This window comes from Populus trichocarpa, chromosome 12, assembly GCF_000002775.5.
Source record: "Populus trichocarpa isolate Nisqually-1 chromosome 12, P.trichocarpa_v4.1, whole genome shotgun sequence".
In the NCBI taxonomy this organism is placed as follows: Eukaryota; Viridiplantae; Streptophyta; class Magnoliopsida; order Malpighiales; family Salicaceae; genus Populus; species Populus trichocarpa.
The window spans coordinates 3,045,454-3,065,337 of NC_037296.2; the positions used below are offsets into that span (position 1 = coordinate 3,045,454).

Genomic DNA, 19,884 nt, shown 5'->3' on the forward strand with positions numbered 1-19,884 from the left:
ATTTTTTAATATACAGAATAATTAGATTATTTTATTGTACTATAAAAATTAAACAAATAATTATATCTTTATACAAATCTTTAATGATTAATATACCGTATAAAAAACTAAAATCTTAAATTAAAGATAATTGTTTTTCTTGGACATGGAAAAGATATCATTTCACTAACTATTACATTAACTAATAAAATTAGTTTATAAGCAATGTTTTTGTCTTCAGCTTTATTTATTTTTTATTTATTATTATTATCAAATGACTCACATTGGTGTGGGTAATCTTTCATATTCTATTTTTATATAACTTGGTATTACTTAGAATAAATACTTGTAAAAATTCTAAACATTGAATTTAAAATAAAAAAATGTTAATGTTAGAAAACCTATTTTACCATACATTATTATACTAAAACTTTTATAATTTATTAATGTCTATTTAACAAATATTGGATGAGAATTTGATGACTTAATTTAAATTGAATATTCCATAGATTTTTAATGACGGCACTCTTGAGCCAAAAAAAAAAAACTTTAAGTAGAAAATGATTCTAGTCTCGTTTTGACCAAAATGTAATAAAATCACATTTTAGGTTAAACCTAATGTTTATTTTAATTTTTTTTAGGTTTAGAAACTTTTTTTTTAATTTATAATTATCCTTAAACTTCTATTTATAAAAAATACCCTTAGATCAACAAAAATGAAAAAGAAATCATCCCGCCAAAGAAACCCCAAAATCCCGCCCTTTCATCGTCCCAGCCTCCTTTTCCTCCCTCCTCCGCCTCCAGCAAATCTTCAACCATGGCAGATCAAATCACAGACTACTCCAAGACCCAACGCATACTTCTTCTCATAGACCTAACCCCGCTTCTCCACGACTCCCCAACCCCTTACATCACTTCCCTTCTCTCCTCCATCAAACCTCTTCTCTCTTTCCCTCCTCTCTCCACTTCTCTCTTTTCTTTCAAACTCTTCTTCTCCTCCCTTTCCCCTCTTCTTTTCTCTTCAAAACTTCCCTTCCCTCCTTTTTCCCTCTCCTTTGACCACCCCAACAATACTCTTCACTCTATCACAACTTCTCTCACTTCTCTCTTGCCTAAACATGAGCAATCTTCTTTTTCTTCGCTTTCGCCGAGGGCAGCCCATGTGGCTGCTCTGTTACAGGAGATACTTCATGAGTATGCCTGGGACTCTGATTCGTGCAATTCTATAATGGGTATGTCTCAAAGTTCTGATTCTTTTGTCATCAAGTCTAATTTGGTTATTCTGTTTTCACCAATTTTGAGGTCTTTTAAGTTTGTTTCGGAGTTTTTCAACGTGGAATTGAATGATGGGTGTTTGAGAGATGGAAGTTTGTTTCATGAGAAGTTCTGTGGGGTTTTTGAGAGTGTTAGTGAAGGGTTTGCTAGTAAAGATATTCACTTTGTTTGGGTTGATGTGAGATGTGAAGTTGGATGTGTTGGTGTCGATGAGTCCGAAGTGGTTTTTGAGTTTTTCAGGAGGGGGATTAAGGGTTTAGGTTGGGGGTTTTGTTCTAGTGATTCCATTGTGTTAGGTTCTGCTCTTGTTCCCTTTGGTTTGATTTATCCTAGGATTGGTGTTTCGCCGAAAGTTTTTGATTTTAATGCTTGTTGTAAGAGAGTTTGCGCGCAATTGAGTCTTGAGATATTAGATGTGAGTGAAAAGCCTTTGGAATGTAAGTGTTGTGATCTTGAATTGATTAACTTGGACGTTTTTTCTAGATTTAGCCAGAAATTCATGGATTTGGAATCAGGTAGTTGTGAACGAAGGGAAATGGTATTGGAAGATTTTGGTGGTGGAGTTGCGAAATTACATGTTAAGGCAGTACAAATGCATGGTAAAGGTGTAAAATTTGAGGGGCCATTGTCAGATCCAATTCTTGTACGCGAGCTTTCAAGGGATGTTGCGAAAGATCAAAAAGAAAATTGCAGTGAGTTTTTTGAAGATAAGGTTCTTCAGATGTTGGGGATTGAAATGGGTGAGTTTGTATCTAGAAACTCCACACCCACCTGGCAAATTCTTTTGAGTTTTCTATACAGAGAAGGTTATTGGGCTCTGGTTTCTCTTTCAAAGGGTGATGGCAACTTGGTTACAGGAATCCTCAAGCCTTTTACAGTTTCTTCAGCTCTTTTCTTTATTGCAGGAGATCAATTTCACCCTCCTGTAGTTGCAGGTAAATTTGATGGAGTGAGTATGGGTCGAGTTGTTAAGAAGACAGAAAATGAGGCTTTCAAACAAAAAATCAATTTGAGCCACACCAATGGACTTATTGGTTCCCAATCTGGGCACTCACCATTTGATAAGTGTGCTGAACTAGGAGGCTGTAAAAGGAAGAAGAAAAGGAGTTCAAATACGCTCAAGGAACTGACATGGAGGGCCTTCTGCAAGGCAGCACAGGAAGATTTTCAGATAGATTTAGAAGAGGTTTACTTTTCCAGGGGATGCAATCAGTCAAAGAAGTTGAAATTCCTGAAATGCTGGATGAAACAGATTAAGAAATCTAGCTATTGTAGCTGGGCCATGCCAGACAGTTCCAATCCATGCCAGGACATCCCAAAAGAAGTACATGACAGATTAAATGCGTTGCCTCAGGAAAGCGAACAGCCAGTGACTTCTTGTGCTTCAATAGGAGAGGATTCTTTGACAGGGGCTTCTAGAATACAGGATGAAGCTGCTCTTGATTTTCACTCTGGAACTTTGGAAAGTTTCTTCAGTGACCTTCCCCACAAAATCCAGCAAGGACTTGAGTCTGAAGAAGTAGACTTGGGGACATTGGCTGAGCGACTGGTGAATGCATCTATCTATTGGTTATATCAAAAGTGTGAAAAGGAAACGACCTCAGAGAATCAAACCACTGGTATAAAATCTGGCAGTGCTACTGCTAGTGTTGTTGCTATTGAGCTAGCAAAACTTCTACTTAGGGAGCCTAAAGATTTGGCTGCTATGTACAAAGACAGTGATGCATCTAACCCTAGTTTTGCTGAGGCTACATCAGAAAATATAGCTAGAGTGTATCCATGTTTGTTTCATTTATATAATTGTTCATGTTATTATCTCTCTCTGTGTTCTTTTGTTGTTTGTTAATCACTTGTTAAGGTTGACAACTTGCACCAATGATGATGATACTTTCCTTAATCTGCCAAAGATATGAACTGCAGATTTTGTTTCGTATGGAGATACTGCAATCAGAGGTTGGAGCAAGTATTGGGGAGTCTACGAAACATAGATTTGTGAAACATATTTGCTTGCTTTTAGAGACCATTCAATGCCATCTGAAGGGGGGCTTTTTTGGTGATTGGAGCCTCGATGCATACGTGGGAAAGATTATAAATAACAGGTATGCATACATCTACACAAAGAACACAATTTTTTTCCTGAAACAACCAATTGTCCAGCAACTTTTGGGAATTTATGAAGCATGCTGCTGTTCATTTTTTGGTGCTGTACAAAATGAGCACTGCTGGTGCCTGCTATTTCTTCTTTCTTTAGCATGGATTGTTTGTCTAGCATTTCCTAAAGCCCAAATTTTGGAGGAGCTTCCTTTATTGGTTTGAAACATTGCTTTGCGGATCTGCCTGCAACTTATTCATATTGCTCATAACATATCAATGTAGTGACTGTAACTGCACTGTGTTCTGGAATTTCATCCCTTGAAGCCCATTACGAATGATTTTAATGTTGGTCATTGGCATGTAATGGACATTCATATTCATTCACCTGATATATATATGTGGGCGCGCTCTCTCTCTCTCATTGCTGAGTAGGAAGATGAGCACAGCTAAATTATATGCTTACACGCACAATTTTTCAGGTACTGTCAGAGTCTTGGTGGTGTTGTTCACAAAATCTATGAAAAAATGGATTTATTGCTGTTTTCTGAGGAAGATGAATTGCCTAATTCTGTCCTCAACAGTGAGGACAGTAATCAAACAAGGAGAGAAGAAATAGAACGAGATAAAATGGATGATAATAATAGAATTAATGATTCAGTCTCAGCAGAAGACGAGTCACTTCGACATGTTGAAAATGAGTTTCAAAGCCCCCAAGGTATGAGCCAGGAGGAGCATGCTCGAAAACTAATTGAAGCTCAAGCTAGAAGACAGAGGGCTCGAAGATTTGCATCTTTCACTAGCTGGGTTCCAGATTTGCAGAGAGTTTGGGCACCAAAGCAGCCAACGGCAATGAAAATGAAGTCAGATCCTCTTCGTAAGCTGGCAAAAAGAAAGGAAAGAAGACGGGTAAATTATGATGTGGTTTTAGACACCCCAATGACTGGAAACAAGGGAGGAATAAACAGCGATGACAGGAACCACCAAGCTTATGGGACTTCCTTGTGTGGTTCTGTTTCCAAGGCTTTGTTTCAAGATGATGACTCGAGCTAAGTGCAACAGTTCATACTGCGATCTGATGTTCATATTTTTTTTCTAAAAAATGTTTAACGAAAACCTTCAATGGAAATCATAAAGGCTTAATGGCCATGCATAAACTTACATTTTAGCACTACTGCTGACAACTTTTACCAAACTGTAGTTATAACTTGTAACATTACAGTTAAGAGTGGTAATTTTTGTCTTCCATCATACCTTCTTTCACCTTTGTATATTTGAGCTCCGTATGATTTCATTTTAAGGTAAACTGATGTTTTGGAGAGCCAAGAAGACAGTTGTTATGCATGTCAATGGAAGACTGTTATTCATTTGCTCAGTTCACTTTATTACCTTTATTGTTTTTCATTTTCACTTCTCTTTATTACCGAAGTTGGGCTCTAACATGTGTTCAAAACCCAACAGCAAGATACTATTTGAGACAAACAAGAAGGCTATTAACGTTTTGGGCTGCTGTTAGAAGGGAAATGGAAACGTGAATGAAGTAATGAACACTATACAGAAGACACTGCTCAATATTCCAAGCTTTGGTCAACCAGAGAAACCAAGCAGTCAATAAATTGCCTACCTTCTCTAACATTCATGGAATTTATGATCCTTCAAGTAGCATACGCCATTGGATGGGCACAAACTTCCAATTATATCTGATGATTTAGCAGTGTCTATTTCCCGCGTACCAAATCCGTTATGACTTAGATTGTGATTGTTCATTGTGTTTTTTCAACATTGATGGCTTTTGGAAGATTCAGAGATGTTAGGTAATGGTTATTAGATTATTTTTCATAATAATGGAAATATATTAAAATAATATTTTTAAAAAATTTTTTAATTTTTTTTTAATATTAATATATCAAAATAATCTGAAAATAATAAAAAAATTATTAATTTAAAATAAAAAAATTTAATTTTTTTCAAAAATATTTTTAAACACAAAAACAAACAATCCTTAAAGTTGATGACAAACTATCATACACTTCAAATTAAAAAGCCTCTCAGAACTTCCAGGAGTAACACCTGTAATGGAATTGTTGAAAAATGATCTTAGTAAATTTTCTTCCACAAGGCTGCATCTGTGATGCTAGCAGATAAAGTTTCTAGCTAGAAATTGTTGGTTTCTGGTTAGATCAATGCAAATTTACTACTTGGCTACTGAATTCTTGACTAACAGATGGTTAGCAACTTTGTTTTCTACTTAGTTTGGAATGGAAAAGGTTGCGTACCCCACAAGGCACGGAGATTAGACTTTTCTACCTTCAAACATTTCAACATGCGTAATCCTCAGCGCTATAAATTTGTAACCTCTCCACCATTGTTGAGCCACAAAGCAAGCTTATATAGATATTCGAAATGGCTTTCTGTACACAAGCTGTTATCCTGATTCTATCCGTCTTGATTGTCTCCTGGTGCAAGCCCTCGTATGGTGCAGGCATTGCCATCTACTGGGGACAAAATGGAAATGAAGGCACCTTGGCTGCTACTTGTAACTCAGGAAACTATCAATTTGTTAACGTAGCTTTCCTATCTGCTTTTGGCAATGGTCAAACTCCAGTGCTAAACCTCGCAGGCCACTGTAACCCCAGTGCCAATACTTGCACTGGCTTAAGTGCTGATATCAAAGCTTGCCAAGGGAAAGGCATCAAAGTGCTCCTTTCCATCGGAGGTGCTTCAGGTGCCTACTCTCTTTCATCGGCCGATGATGCAAGGCAAGTGGCAAGTTATATCTGGAATAACTTCCTTGGTGGTCAGTCCAGTTCGCGTCCACTAGGCGACGCCATCTTAGATGGTGTTGATTTTGATATTGAGGCTGGTTCAGGTCAGTTCTGGGATGATCTTGCGAGGGCACTTAATGGATTTCGCCAACAAAAGAAGGTTTACTTAGCTGCAGCTCCACAATGTCCCTTCCCCGATGCTCATCTAGACACTGCAATTAAAACTGGGTTGTTTGATTATGTGTGGGTCCAATTCTATAACAATCCGCCATGTCAATACTCAGGAAACGCAAACAATTTGTTGAGTGCATGGAGCCAATGGACAACAGTTCAAGCAAATCAAGTATTCCTGGGACTACCGGCTGCTCCTGAGGCAGCAAACAGTGGTGGATTCATCCCTGCTGATGTGCTCACTTCCCAGGTTCTTCCATCTGTAAAGAATTCACCCAAATATGGAGGTGTCATGCTCTGGAACAAGCAATTTGACAATGGATACAGTGCAGCTATAAAGGGCAGTGTCTAAGTTTCGCAGCCTTGCTCGTGTCATCATCTCATGTATCCTCAGTGAAGCACTCGCGCTGACAATAAAACATGTGACTGTGTACTTGTACTTGAATTGATCTTAGGTTAAATAAAATTATATGTTCTGATCGATGAGAATAATAAACGCAAGAGTATCATCTATAGACATGAATCGGATATAATCTCTACCAATGAAGTATTGTAAAGTTAATCTCTAATAGTCTTTTCAACATAAATTTAGTTGTTTTATAGATTGATTTGAAGAAATTTATTTTTTAAGTTGATTATTACGAGTTTAGTACTAGATAGGTGATATACATCACATAACGGGTCAAGTCAAATTTTTCTTAACATAAAAAAAATATTAAAAAAGCGAGATGATATATAGTGCTTTTATAAAAGTAAGAAGAATTTGGGACACATGTCACTGATTTGAACATGTTCAATAAATTTGGTTAATTTAATAACATAATTATAAAAAAAATCATAACAATGACTAATAATAATAAAAATAGAACTCTTGCTCATATCATGAATAAATACCATGTATTCTTAAAAGGTTTCAATGATTTTATTTGATAACAAAGTAAAAATTAAATGAGAATGAGATAATTTCATAAAGATAAAAAAATTGAAGCTCAATTACCGACAAATAAAACGCTGAAGGACGAATTGAAAAAAAAACAATTTAAAAAGGATGAAAAATCCTGACTTTAAAAAAGCGAAAGGCCAAACTCGCAACCCACTTGTGAGGCCAGGATAATTCTTTAAAAAATAAATAAAATAATAAAGGTCAACTTTCAAGCAAACTAAATAACGAAAGGTGAAACTGAGATTATGATAACTCCATATAAATGAAAGCAAAATCATGAAGTTAGAGGCCTAACAACTCAATGTCGAATAATAAAATTACAAAAATATATAAAAAAAAACTAAAAAAAAGCTGAAGTCAAATAACGTTAATTTTCAAAACTCATGATCTAAATCATGAGATCGGGTTACCTAACAAAAGGCAAAGCAGTAAAAATCACGAAGCAAAATCCTCAATAATCCAAAATTAAAAAATAAAATAAATAGTAATAAAAAGAATAATGATCAAATCTAATAATAAAATTCAATGAGATAAAATAACGAGAGACAAAATTGAAAAATAAAATAAATCAAGAAAAAGATAAAAAAAAAAAACCAAAAAAAATAGCAATTAAAGGAATGAGGATATAATTTTATAAAAAAATAAAATAAAATAAGATAGGCAGGATAAAAAACAAAAAAATACAATAAAACAAACAGTAAGAGGTGAAATGTTGAACTTAGAGTGGAGAGTGGAGACTCGCTAATACTCCATATTAATTGCAATTTTAGCTTCTCTCCCTTCAGTATTATTAGTAAATTTACTTCTATTAACAAGCGTTGCTTAATTGAAGTCTCCCTTCTATTATTCACACTTGAATGGATGATATTTTCTCCTTCATATGGGCTTATCAGGTCATGTCACTGCATGCCTATAACACCATTTATCAATGCCCTGTGGTTCAGGCAATCCTTTACTCACTTGAAAGCTTGGGTTCAAGTTGTTCCGAAGGCAATTTAATTTTCATGAAACATCGTTTGTAACGTAATTTCAAAACTACGTTGAAATTCAGAATACCAGATGCAGCAATGATTTTGAGCAGAGAGATTTATAACAACAACAACAACAACAGTACTAATCTTCTTAACAAAGTACTAATTTAGCTTTTCCAGCTAAACACTAGACGTGAAGCCTAACCCAGATCAAACACCATACTCAAGCTTTTCTAGCTGTAGTTATTAAATCCAGGTCGACTTCGCAAGTTAGTCCATAAAACCAGAGACACGAAATCTAACCTGGATTTGAATTCTAGTTAAATCGAATTCACACTTGAATGGATGATGTTTTCTCCTTCATATGGGCTTTCAAGTTCATATCACTGCATGCCTATAATACCTTTTATCAATGCCCTGTGGTTCAGGCAATCCTTTACTCACTTGAGAGCTTGGGTTCAAGTTGCGACCACAAGACCCTGGAGTCGAAAATGTCAAGGACAGATCAGGAGATCAAGGAGGGACGGAAACCAACCCCTCTGCCACGGCATGTTATGAAGGCCACCACCTTAAAGCAACAAGAGCAGACTTGGAATTGTCAATTGAGAGCTTAGGTTATGATGACCTGACTGCATTATTTTTATGCAGATTTCTTCTACACGTAATATGAATGGCAACAATTTCTTACCCACAGACCACGGTGATCAAGATTTTCTACCTTATGCCTCAGGACAGGCATGATCATCAAAGCTATATATCTGTACCATCTCTACATTGTTAAGACACGGAAAAAGCTAAGATATCTGAAATGCCTTGCCATCCACAAGCTCTCAACCTGCTTATATCCCTCTTGTTATTTGTCTCCTTGTGCAAATCCTCGTATGGTGCAGGCGTTGCCATCTATTGGGGTCAAAATGGAAACGAAGGCATGCACCTTGGCTGATACTTGTGCCACAGGAAACTATCAATTTGTGACATAGCTTTCCTATCTAGTTTTGGCAATGCTGAACCTAGCAGGCCATTGTGACCCCGCAGCCAATACTTTGCACTGGATTAAGTGCTGACATTAGAGCTTGTCAAGGTCAAAACATTAAGGTTCTACTTTCCATTGGAGGTGAAAGAGGCAGCTACTCTCTCTTTCATCCACCGATGATGCGATGCAACTTGCCAATTATATTTGGAATAATTAACTTCCTTGGTGGTCAGTCCAGTTCACGTCCGCTAGGCGATGCCACCTTAGATGGGGTTGATTTTGATATTGAGACTAGCTCAGGCCAGTTCTGGGATGACCTTGCTAGGGCACTTAGTGGATTTAGCCAACAAAGGAAGGTGTACTTAGCTGCAGCTCCACAATGTTTCTTCCCTGATGCTAAACTAGACACTGCAATTAAAACTGGGCTGTTTGATTATGTGTGGGTTCAATTCTATAACAATCCTCAATGCCAATACACCAATGATGATGCTAACGGTCTCTTAAAAGCATGGAGCCAATGGACAACAGTTCAAGCAAATCAAGTATTCCTGGGACTACCGGCTGCTCCTGAGGCAGCAAACAGTGGTGGATTCATCCCTGCTGATGTGCTCACTTCCCAGGTTCTTCCATCTGTAAAGAATTCACCCAAATATGGAGGTGTCATGCTCTGGAACAAGCTGTTTCACAATGGATACAGTGCAGCTATAAAGGGCAGTGTCTAAGTTTCGCAGCCTTGATCTTGTCATCATCTCATGTATCCTCAGTGTAGCATTCGCTTGCTGACAGTAAAACATGTGACTGTGTACTTGTACTTGAATTGATCTTAAGTTAAATAAAATTATATAGTCTGATGAGAATAATAAACACAAGAGTATCATCTATAGAAATGAATCGGATATAATCTCTACCAATGAATTATTGTAAAGTCAATCTCTAATAATCTTTTCAACATAAATTTAGTTGTTTTATAGATTGATTTGAAGAAACTTATTTTTTAAGTTGATTATTACTAACCCATTTATAATGCTAGGATAATTCGATAAAAAATAATTAAAATAATAAAGATAAATGATAAAAAAAACACACTAAAACAATTAAATTTAACATGAAAATAATTAAAGCCTTTTGAAAACACGTCTCCGAGTGGAATTTCAAACACGCTATTTATTGGCCAAGAAAGCAGATGAATGGTCATGCAGTCAGACGTGCTACTATGCTAGATTGGTAAGCTATTTGGTAAATCATGTGATCACGTGCGGTAGGGTGTATAAATACCCCCTACCATCTACCAAGCAGAGGATGACTCTTAGCCATTACTCACCCATTCATTTTTTTACCCTCTCTATTTTTCTGTCATTTGTTAACTGACTTAAATATTGAAGGGTACTTTAACTATACAGAAGATTTGTTTTGGGGGAAGAAGAATCGGGCCTGAATACTCTAGTTCAGCCCATTATTAAGCCCAAATACCAGCCCAACATTCTAGTCTAGCCCGTGAAAAGCCTGGATTATAAGAAGTTTCTGCAGCTCTATCAATAACTAGAGAAAAAAGTAATCCAACCCTGTAAGAATTATTAAAGATTTAGCACTCAACTGGAATTTTATTGGTCAACGAAGCTAGCAAATTAAACCCTTTCTTTGTGCTCCCAAACATATCCAACTAAACCCTAAATGCTCCTTGACTCAGCTAGGTTGCCTATTTGTCCTGGAGTTTTATACTGATCACATAAGATTTTCTAAGTTAATTATTTATCACAACTAAAAAATTAAAATTATAAGATATAATTTATATTATTTTTTTATATTTTTTTTTAATTAAAAAATTTTTATACTTGAAATTTATATAAGTTGTCTTGTATTTAATTTTATCAAATAAAATAAAAATAATGAGATTTGAATTCATAACCGCTTGATTAATAATATTTTGATATTATATATAAAAATTTATCTTAATTCAAAAACTTAAATTTTTAATAATATTCCAAGATATTATTTATATTATTTTTTAATATTAAAAAATAATATAAATAATATCTTGGAATACTATTAAAAATTTTAATATTAAAAAATAACATATTTCAATGCATAATCACTCTAAAATTCAAAGAATATCCGGAGAGTTATCTTGTTTTCATTCATGTTGGTTGAGTTAACTCCATGGAAGTATGGACATTCTTTATCTGAGTAACATCAGTTCCTTGCACAGCGGAGCTAGAATAAAGAAGTTAATTATAAGCTAGTCATTATATTTTTAAGAATATAATAAATTACTATGTTTAATTTCAGAAATCAGAAATTAATCTCTTGACGGGCTTTGATGATTTACTTATTAATAAATATATACTTTTCGACTGACACATAAAATAATAGCTAACAGAAGTTATGTAAATACATGAAGAAAAGAGGCAGAGGAGAGATTTTTTGAACAAATGGAATTAATTAATAGACTTTTTTTTTAAATACAAAATGAACTCGTACTAATTTGGTATGAAGATAAATAAGGTGGTTTGACTCCCATGCACATTCAATGGCCTCCACGCTCAATCCTTTAGAATTTTTTATTTTTATTTGTTTTGATTAACATGAGTGTTGTTTTCGGCTAGTTTATATATATCTCAACTAATTTTACAGGTTTTAAAATTAACAATCATGTAAGTTTCTAAATGATTCTAAGATTTGTGAGCTTTAAACTGGTAATTTTTAGATAATAAATTTAAAATTTAAAAAATAGATTTAGAGTCAGATCAATTAAATTAGATCGCTTATAATTATTTAATAAAATTTCCTCAAGCATGAAAAGCGTTTATTTATTCATTAATAATTTGAAGCGACAATATTTGGCTTTTGGTCAATCTCCTTGGAAGTTCCAATGAAGTCAGCAAACTCGGCTTGGAGACCTCGCTCTAGTTTTATGTATACAGCTAGCCACTGTTGCTTTCCTTGGGTCAAATTTTTCGTTGTGGAGGCCATCCAAGACGCTATATAATTGTCAATCCCTTGCCCGTTATAGAGGCACGAGAAACCATCCTTAACTTTTGGATGCTTGCAACTATGGCCAGAGTTTCTCAAGCCACATTTCTTCTTATCCCTCTGCTAGTCCTTTTACTAAATAAATCCTCTCATGCTGCTGGTGGAATTTCAATCTACTGGGGTCAAAATGGAAATGAAGGGACTCTAGCACAAACATGTGCCACAGGAAGATATGCTTATGTTAACATAGCCTTCCTCAACAAATTTGGCAATGGTCAACCCCCCGAAATGAACCTTGCTGGTCATTGCAACCCGGCGAACGGTGGCTGTAAAATTGTCAGCAGTGGCATCAAAAGTTGCCAGCAGCAAGGAATTAAGGTGCTGCTTTCTCTTGGTGGTAGCATTGGAAATTATACTCTAGCCTCTAAGGATGATGCCAGAGGTGTCGCAGATTATTTATGGAGCAATTTCTTGGGCGGTCGATCATCTTCTCGTCCTCTAGGTGATGCGGTGTTGGATGGCATTGATTTTGGCATAGGGCAAGGTTCAACACTGTATTGGGAGGATCTGGCACGTTTCCTATCTAAATATGGCGAGCAAGGTAGAAAGGTGTATTTAGCAGCAGCTCCTCAGTGTCCCTTCCCGGATAGAAATTTGGGGACTGCCCTTAACACTGGACTTTTTGACTATGTTTGGGTCCAATTCTATAGCAACGGTCCTTGCCAGTATAGTTCAGGCAACACTGCTAACCTCATAAGCTCTTGGAATCAGTGGGCTGCATCATTAGTTGCAGGAACAATATTTCTAGGGTTGCCAGCAGCTCCTGCAGCAGCCAGAAGGGGGTACATTCCACCGGATGTGTTGACTTCTCAAATACTTCCGGTGATAAAGATGGCACCAAAGTATGGTGGTGTTATGCTTTGGTCAAAGTTTTGGGATGATAGGAACGGGTACAGTCGCTCCATTCTGAGCAGTGTATGAAACATAGAATTGGTCCTACTCTGCTAGCTCTAATAACAAATGTGGACGCAATTCCATTAAGAAAAGTAAATGAGATGATTAATTACTGTTTGTTTTGCTTAGAATAGTCTAAAGATAGCAAATACATGTCTCCACTAATGTTGACTATCTTTGCAACTCTTTCCAGTACTAATGGGTAAAACTATTCTGGCCTCAATCACATTTCTCATCTGCCACATATGAACAAATACATTGCTCTTGATTTTGGCCGACCAATGTTCGAGTCAAGTTTCATAGCACGAAAATTCCTAAATTATTTGCATTCAAGAGTAAATTTAATTTCCGACTTGATACTATATATGATATACTACAATACCAAAGAAAGCTTTTCATTCAACAAACACTAGTTTCAAACCATCATACAAGACATGCTGGGAACTTAAAGATAAAGAGTACAGAGAACATCCAGTCAAGAACATGGAATTACGCAATAAAGGCCTAGATAACATGCAAAAAAACTCAAACTAGACGAATTGTCCTCGTATGTGGGACTAATAATCAGTTTTGCAATCTATCTTGGTGTTTATACTTTGCGGACCTGAATATTATGGGTAGATTGGAACCGCCAGATTGGTTGTCTTCCACTTTGAACAAGTGCGACCTCTTCTCCTTCCTTTACCATCCCTTGATTCTGCATGATAAAACCAGAAACAAGTCATCCTCCGACCTTTTTGCATGCAACAAGTACATAACAACCCAGGTACAATGAAAGATAGTTTTGAAACGAGAAGGAATGACCTAACTGTATGTTTTAAAGTGACTATCTAGACAGACATTTTTGGGATCATATTCATGCAAGGAATTAAATCCTCTCATGCAGCAGACTTGGGTAGACTATTATCTCACAGATACAATTGTTTTAAACATGTTCTAAATGTTATATATGATAATTGATAATGATGAGAATCGTCCATTATCCAAATTGAATACTCAATACTCAAAAGTGCATATCCCAAGATTTATAACCAGTCCAACTATACCTTCATGCCATTCAAAGCTCGTTTTAGTTTATCTCCAAATTGGACAGGGACCAATAAAACATGGATAAACTGCTATCCAATTTTACAATAGACTAAATCATATAGGAGCTTACCTTGAGCACTGACAAGGCATTTGCAAAGGTTTCTTCAGCATCATCTGAAAACTGCATGTATATGGGACACACTCCTTGATACAAAGCCAGTCTCTGTTGTATCCTCTTCCTGCATGGCCATTGAAGAATTGTAATTAGTCAAACTCTCAATTCAAATACCTTTTAGTGGCAATCTTCTACCATTACATGAGCTGCCATTAGAAATATATATACTTTTCACTTGAAACAGTTGCTCTCTTCCCTCGGATTCTTACACATGGTATCATTTATTCAGTAAGTACTAAAAGCTAACAGTAAAATTACCCAGGACAAAAGTCATAACAAATGACTGATAACAGATGTAAATTTTAGGAACATGAAGAACTTACTCATTTGTGAATGCAAAAACAGTGCCTGAAGGTCGATAATGGCTCAGTAATATAGACATGAAGCCAGTTCTTGTGAAGACAACAATTGAGGTTCCAAGAGTGTTTGACATCATGGTTGCATGGTATGCAAACATCTCACTAGTATGGTTCTGCAGAAAATAAGAAATTCCCACTTAGTACTCACAGCAATTAAATTGAATACGAGAAACATCAATGAAAGAAGATAAACAGACTCGTGTTAGGCACCTTGAATGCTTGACCAAGATTAGATGGCATTTCACCACCAGCTATGGTTGCTTCAGTTCGCAAGGAGACTGTGTGCATAACTTTAACAGCTTTCAGTGGGAATCTGCAAGGATACAAAATCACTTCACTGGAACATCTTAATGCACAATTATACTTCAAGCATTCACACTGTTAAAACCTACTTACTTTCCATGTGCAGTTTCTCCAGAAAGCATGACTGCATCAGCACCCTCACGAACAGCAATGGCAATGTCTGATACCTCTGCTCTGGTAGGAGTTGGATGAACAATCATGCTTTCCAGCATATTCGTTGCTACAATAACAGCTTTTCCCATGCTCCGGCACAGCCTGATTATCTCTTCCTACAAATTCAAAATAGAAACTAATCAACTTCATGTCCAAACTGGATGCAGTTGCTACCAATGATGATTTCATATATCTCATTAGTCATCAATCTTATCCCAGAGACAAATCTACCTGCAGCAGGGGAACCTCCTCAATAGGGAGCTCTGCACCAAGATCTCCTCTTGCAACCATAGCCTGATAAAAAAAAAAAACCATATAATCCATTAGAACGGAAATTATTCACAATACAGGCTAGAGGTATCAGCATTGATCTGAAAATGTTTCTTGTGAAATCAACTATGATTAGAGAATGTTAGATTCATCCGAATTAAAAAAATAAATTCATACATAAAAATAAAACTAAAAAATCAAAGCTCAAACAATTTATAGTACAAAAGGACGAAAAAAAAGGCAGCAAATCAACAAGGAAACAAAGCAGTCAGTGGCAATAGCAGGAAAAAAAATCATTTTTTCATTTCAAGATCAATATTCAAAAAATATGCTCCACTTGATAAAATTTACAAGCAATAAGGATAACCAAATCCAATCAACTACGTCTTAATATTACATAAACTATCAGCAACTCAAAGATGGACATAATGATTCAGATGATTACCCCATCAGATGCTGTGATTATCGAATGCAAATTTGGTATAGAATCTGCACTTTCAATTTTTACAATCACATGTATATCTGCACCACAGCCTGCCAGAACACGGAAAAAATTATCGTCCAAGTTAACTAAGCTAGATTATCATACAATGTTAAAAAAAAAATGATGAACATATTAATATAAATGTTACTTTTTAGATAATTCTTCAATTCATGAACCACTTGTGCATCTTTAACAAAGGAAACAGCATAGAAGTCAACTTTGTTCTCCACTCCGAATTTTATATCATCCCAATCCTTGTCTGCAGCAAGGACCATGTAAGCAACCATGTCCATTTGTGAAATCAACACCCAAACAAATGAAAACAAAATAAAATAATAGGGAAATAAAAAGGAGATATTGGATAGTAAATAATGTAAATGGTGATTTAAGGTCAAACCAGTGATGGAAGGCAATGTCGCGCTTTTTCCTCGAACATTTAGATGACGCCTGGACTTAAGCTCTCCTCCATCAACAACTTCACATTTCACTGAATCCTCTGTTTTGGACTTCACCAGAAGTGACATCATACCGCCTAAAACATAGGTCAAGGATCAGCAAACATATAATTGATAGCAAAATATATTTCCTGTTCAAAAACCCTGAAAGCTTCGACTGTGAGTTTGCATGAATTGCAAAAGCAAGCCTGCCTAAAGAAAATTTCTACTCATCCTGGGCATATTGATGTTCATGTCTCTTTATAGTTGTTAAGACTTCTATATTAGCAGGAAAAAAAAAAGGTTCAAAGTGAAAAGGAAGTTTCACTATAATCAAAACCCTGCTCTTATGGGTGTAAGAATCCTGACATTTTACCATGAGAAAATGAGGGCTTTGAAATCGTATCAGTTTCAGAAGGGGAAAAAAAAAATTCACTTTCCATTATCATCTTTGAGCAGCAGACGCTCACAATCATGATTTCATGCTATACCCCATGCCATTTATCTACAGCTATTTCAGTCACGGGATCAAAAGACAGGGTCTAGAGGACAAATTAAACAATATTCACTTCCACAGAGACACATATAACATGTGCACCTGGGGGGGGGGGGGGGGGGGGGAGTTGCTAGAACATAAATATGTTAATATTATGTACGCATATACATCATACAATCCTCTTCCTACAATGACACAGATAACATGACAATAAATATAACAAAATGAATCACAAAAACTACATGTTCCTACAATCAGGCAATAATGTTTTAACAATTGCGCACCCTACCAATGGTTTCAACTTTTACTTTTAGGAAAAAAGACAATGTCAGCATACCATCAACAAGAAGCATGTCGCCTGCTTCTACATCACTAACAAAATCATCATAGTTCACACTAACACAATCAGATGTTCCAACACCCCTACGAATCGTAAAAGTGAATTCCTGTCCAGGTGATAGCATGATAGGCTGAGGCAAGTCACCACTCCTAACTTCAGGACCCTGATTAAAAAAAAAGCAACCCAAATAAACAGAAAGAAGCATACAACAAGTTAAATGAAGGACCTCAAATCAGGATAAAGTACTGTTCCATGTAATGTCATGTTTTTTTCTTTCTCAATTTGTGCATGAAACTCGTTTCTAATGGCCTCCAAACATTAGGTGCATTCCATTTCATCAAAACTTTACAACTTAAGCAACCCGATATAGCATCAAAATGAAGTAAACCTGCCTTAGTATCAAGCATGATGGCAATGACATTATCTTTCGCCTGTGCATTATACTCTTTAACCAAATCAATGACTTTCTGATGAGAAGCGTGGTCTCCATGTGACATATTCATTCTAGCAACATTCATTCCCGCTTCAGCCAACTTCCATATCATCTCCTTCGTGTTAGTTGACGGTCCAATAGTACATACAATCTTCGTCTTTCTCCTAACAGTAGGCTTCGTCCACATTCCAACAGCTGCTGTCGTGTCACCTAGTTGCTCTAATTGCACAAATTGCTCCTCCCTCTAAAAAAACATACAAATTCATCCACAAAGTTAATGAATAGTCTAATTTACTTTTAACAGCTAATCATTTCACTATCCTACCTTTCACATTATGCTAAATTCTACTATTGGCACGCCAAAAAGTCTATCCACGCAACTAATTGTGGTGAAAAGACAAAAATAACCTTTTAAAAATGACCTTGTCTATTTTTTTTTAATCATGACCTAATAAAAGGATAGTTTTCGTTAAAAATAATGTCCGAGACGGCAATCTTTTGGAAATGACAAGAACAACCTTCAATTTGTGCCGAATCCAACAAATCAGCAGCTTCAAAAGGTCAATTCCGTCTTTCACTGAAATAATCGTATGAATAGACCTTTTGATTTGTTAATGCTATATTATCATACATTTTTACAACAAAAATATTATAATTTCAGTTACGAGAAATGAAGTTCGCGTACTTTTCCGTAACTGAAATCCAGTAAAAACGTTATCACAAGGAATGCAGTTTCTCACCCCATTTCTCCTAACTTTACTCGCGATTCCGTGACAAGAGTGTTTACATCTAACACGCAATGTGATGAACTCAGTTAATTAATATATTATTCAGCAAAAAATGAGGTAAGTAGTGCAGACCTTTGGTACATCCTCGGGTGAGACAGGAATGACTTCAGGTTCGGCGGATCTCTTAACAGCCGCCGCCACAATATGAGTGTTCCTATGAGAAGAAACGCTGCTGATAATTTTCTTCTTGTCATGACTTGAAAGAAATTTCGAAGAGAAAGTGGAAGGTTTGAGTAGCTTATCAACTCGGTCTTGTAAGGATCCAGAGGAAGGAGATGATAGGATAGAACTGTGAATCGATCTGGTGGTAGCCACTACTTGCGCCATTTTTAGAGAGAAAGATAGTGTGTTTTACCGAGAGAGAGAGAGAGAGAGAGATGCTTGGGTTTAAAAGGCGAGGGAGTGTGCGAGCTAGTGAGAAGGAGATTGGAGAAATCGCCGATAGAATTGGCGGAAATAGCAAGGGAGGGAGGCTTTTTGGATTGGCTTTGTTTGTATCGAAGGAAAAGGAAAGGGGAAGGTTTTTGTTTTAATGAGCTAAGCCAACGCCTCCTAGTGAGTACCGACTGCCTTTATTCAAAACGGTTGGAGTTTTTGTGATTTCCTACTTTGACAATTCTCTTAAACGGTGTCGCTTCCGACCGCCAAAGAGCCAAAGAGGATAAAAGTAAGTTAAAATTTAAAAGTTAATATCCGCCATTAATAAAATAAAATAAATTTTAATTGAGAATTAAAAACTCAATGTTTACTTTTAATAAAATAAATTAAAAATATATATGAATCAATATATCATTAAAAAAGTTATTAATATTAATTAGAGAATATATAAAGATAAAATTCCTTCTAAAGAGTAAAAGATAAATGCTATGAATATTAGGTTCATATATAATTATCCAAAAAAATTGGTAATGTTACCATAAAAAAACATTAATATTATTTGAAAACAATGGGATAATCAAATAATTATTTAAAAATAAGTGCATTACAAAATAAATAAACAAATAAAATTAAATAAAAAATTAAATGAGTCATTATACAAAGAAGAACCACACATATCCAACTAGAAAAATGAGCCCATGCATTTGGCCCTTGATTATAAAACTTTATTAAGCTTTAATTTTATTTTTTTTCAATGTCATTAAAGATAGAAATCACATCTATCAAGTTGCATTTTTAAAGTTAAATTTATCAACACTAAAATTAAAATTATTGATGGTAAAAATCTATCCATCCTCGAGCGCTTTTTATCTTCTTAAATTTATCATTAATTTTAATTTCTCATTTCTCTCTCAACATCTAAGAACTAAAACATAATAAAATAAAGTTTAGGATCAAAACATAATTATCTAAAAAATGAAATATAAAAAAATCAAAACTGAAGAGATGAAATAAAACTTTTACATGTCTTTATAGAAAGAGCTATTTTTCTTCCTTCATGTTAATTTTGTTTTTCACCTATCAATTTCCTAGAATTCTATATCTAAAATTGGTCATTAACTTGTTAACTTGTGTCGACACATTAGTTAAG

The 19,884-nt window shown here is 35.6% G+C and overlaps 4 protein-coding genes and 1 pseudogene across 4 annotated transcripts; 4 read left to right on the top strand and 1 right to left on the bottom strand.

The window, feature by feature from the left end:
- The first annotated feature begins 654 nt into the window (after window positions 1-654).
- Window positions 655-4,720, top strand: LOC7489799 (uncharacterized). Its single transcript, XM_002318324.4, has 3 exons — window positions 655-3,027; window positions 3,162-3,353; window positions 3,828-4,720. The coding sequence occupies exons 1-3, from the start codon at window positions 797-799 to the stop codon at window positions 4,396-4,398; spliced, it is 2,994 nt and encodes a 997-aa protein (XP_002318360.4). The 5' UTR covers window positions 655-796; the 3' UTR covers window positions 4,399-4,720.
- Window positions 4,721-5,702: 982 nt separating this feature from the next.
- On the top strand, window positions 5,703-6,762 carry LOC18103617 (acidic endochitinase SE2-like). The gene has a single exon (XM_006376554.3). It carries the CDS (start codon window positions 5,749-5,751, stop codon window positions 6,631-6,633), a length of 885 nt encoding a protein of 294 aa, XP_006376616.3. The 5' UTR covers window positions 5,703-5,748; the 3' UTR covers window positions 6,634-6,762.
- Window positions 6,763-8,733: 1,971 nt separating this feature from the next.
- LOC127904083 (acidic endochitinase-like) lies at window positions 8,734-10,125 on the top strand (annotated as a pseudogene).
- A 1,896-nt stretch (window positions 10,126-12,021) lies between these two features.
- On the top strand, window positions 12,022-13,223 carry LOC18103616 (hevamine-A-like). Its single transcript, XM_006376553.3, has one exon. The coding sequence runs from the start codon at window positions 12,208-12,210 to the stop codon at window positions 13,117-13,119; it is 912 nt and encodes a 303-aa protein (XP_006376615.3). The 5' UTR covers window positions 12,022-12,207; the 3' UTR covers window positions 13,120-13,223.
- Window positions 13,224-13,463: 240 nt separating this feature from the next.
- Window positions 13,464-18,916, bottom strand: LOC7489798 (plastidial pyruvate kinase 2). Its single transcript, XM_002317703.4, has 12 exons — window positions 18,429-18,916; window positions 17,528-17,812; window positions 17,133-17,298; window positions 16,263-16,397; window positions 16,014-16,124; window positions 15,827-15,915; window positions 15,343-15,405; window positions 15,052-15,227; window positions 14,866-14,968; window positions 14,620-14,768; window positions 14,252-14,360; window positions 13,464-13,789 (listed from the first exon to the last, which is right to left on the bottom strand). Exons 1-12 carry the CDS (start codon window positions 18,681-18,683, stop codon window positions 13,682-13,684), a joined length of 1,749 nt encoding a protein of 582 aa, XP_002317739.3. The 5' UTR covers window positions 18,684-18,916; the 3' UTR covers window positions 13,464-13,681.
- Between the last annotated feature and the right edge of the window lie 968 nt (window positions 18,917-19,884).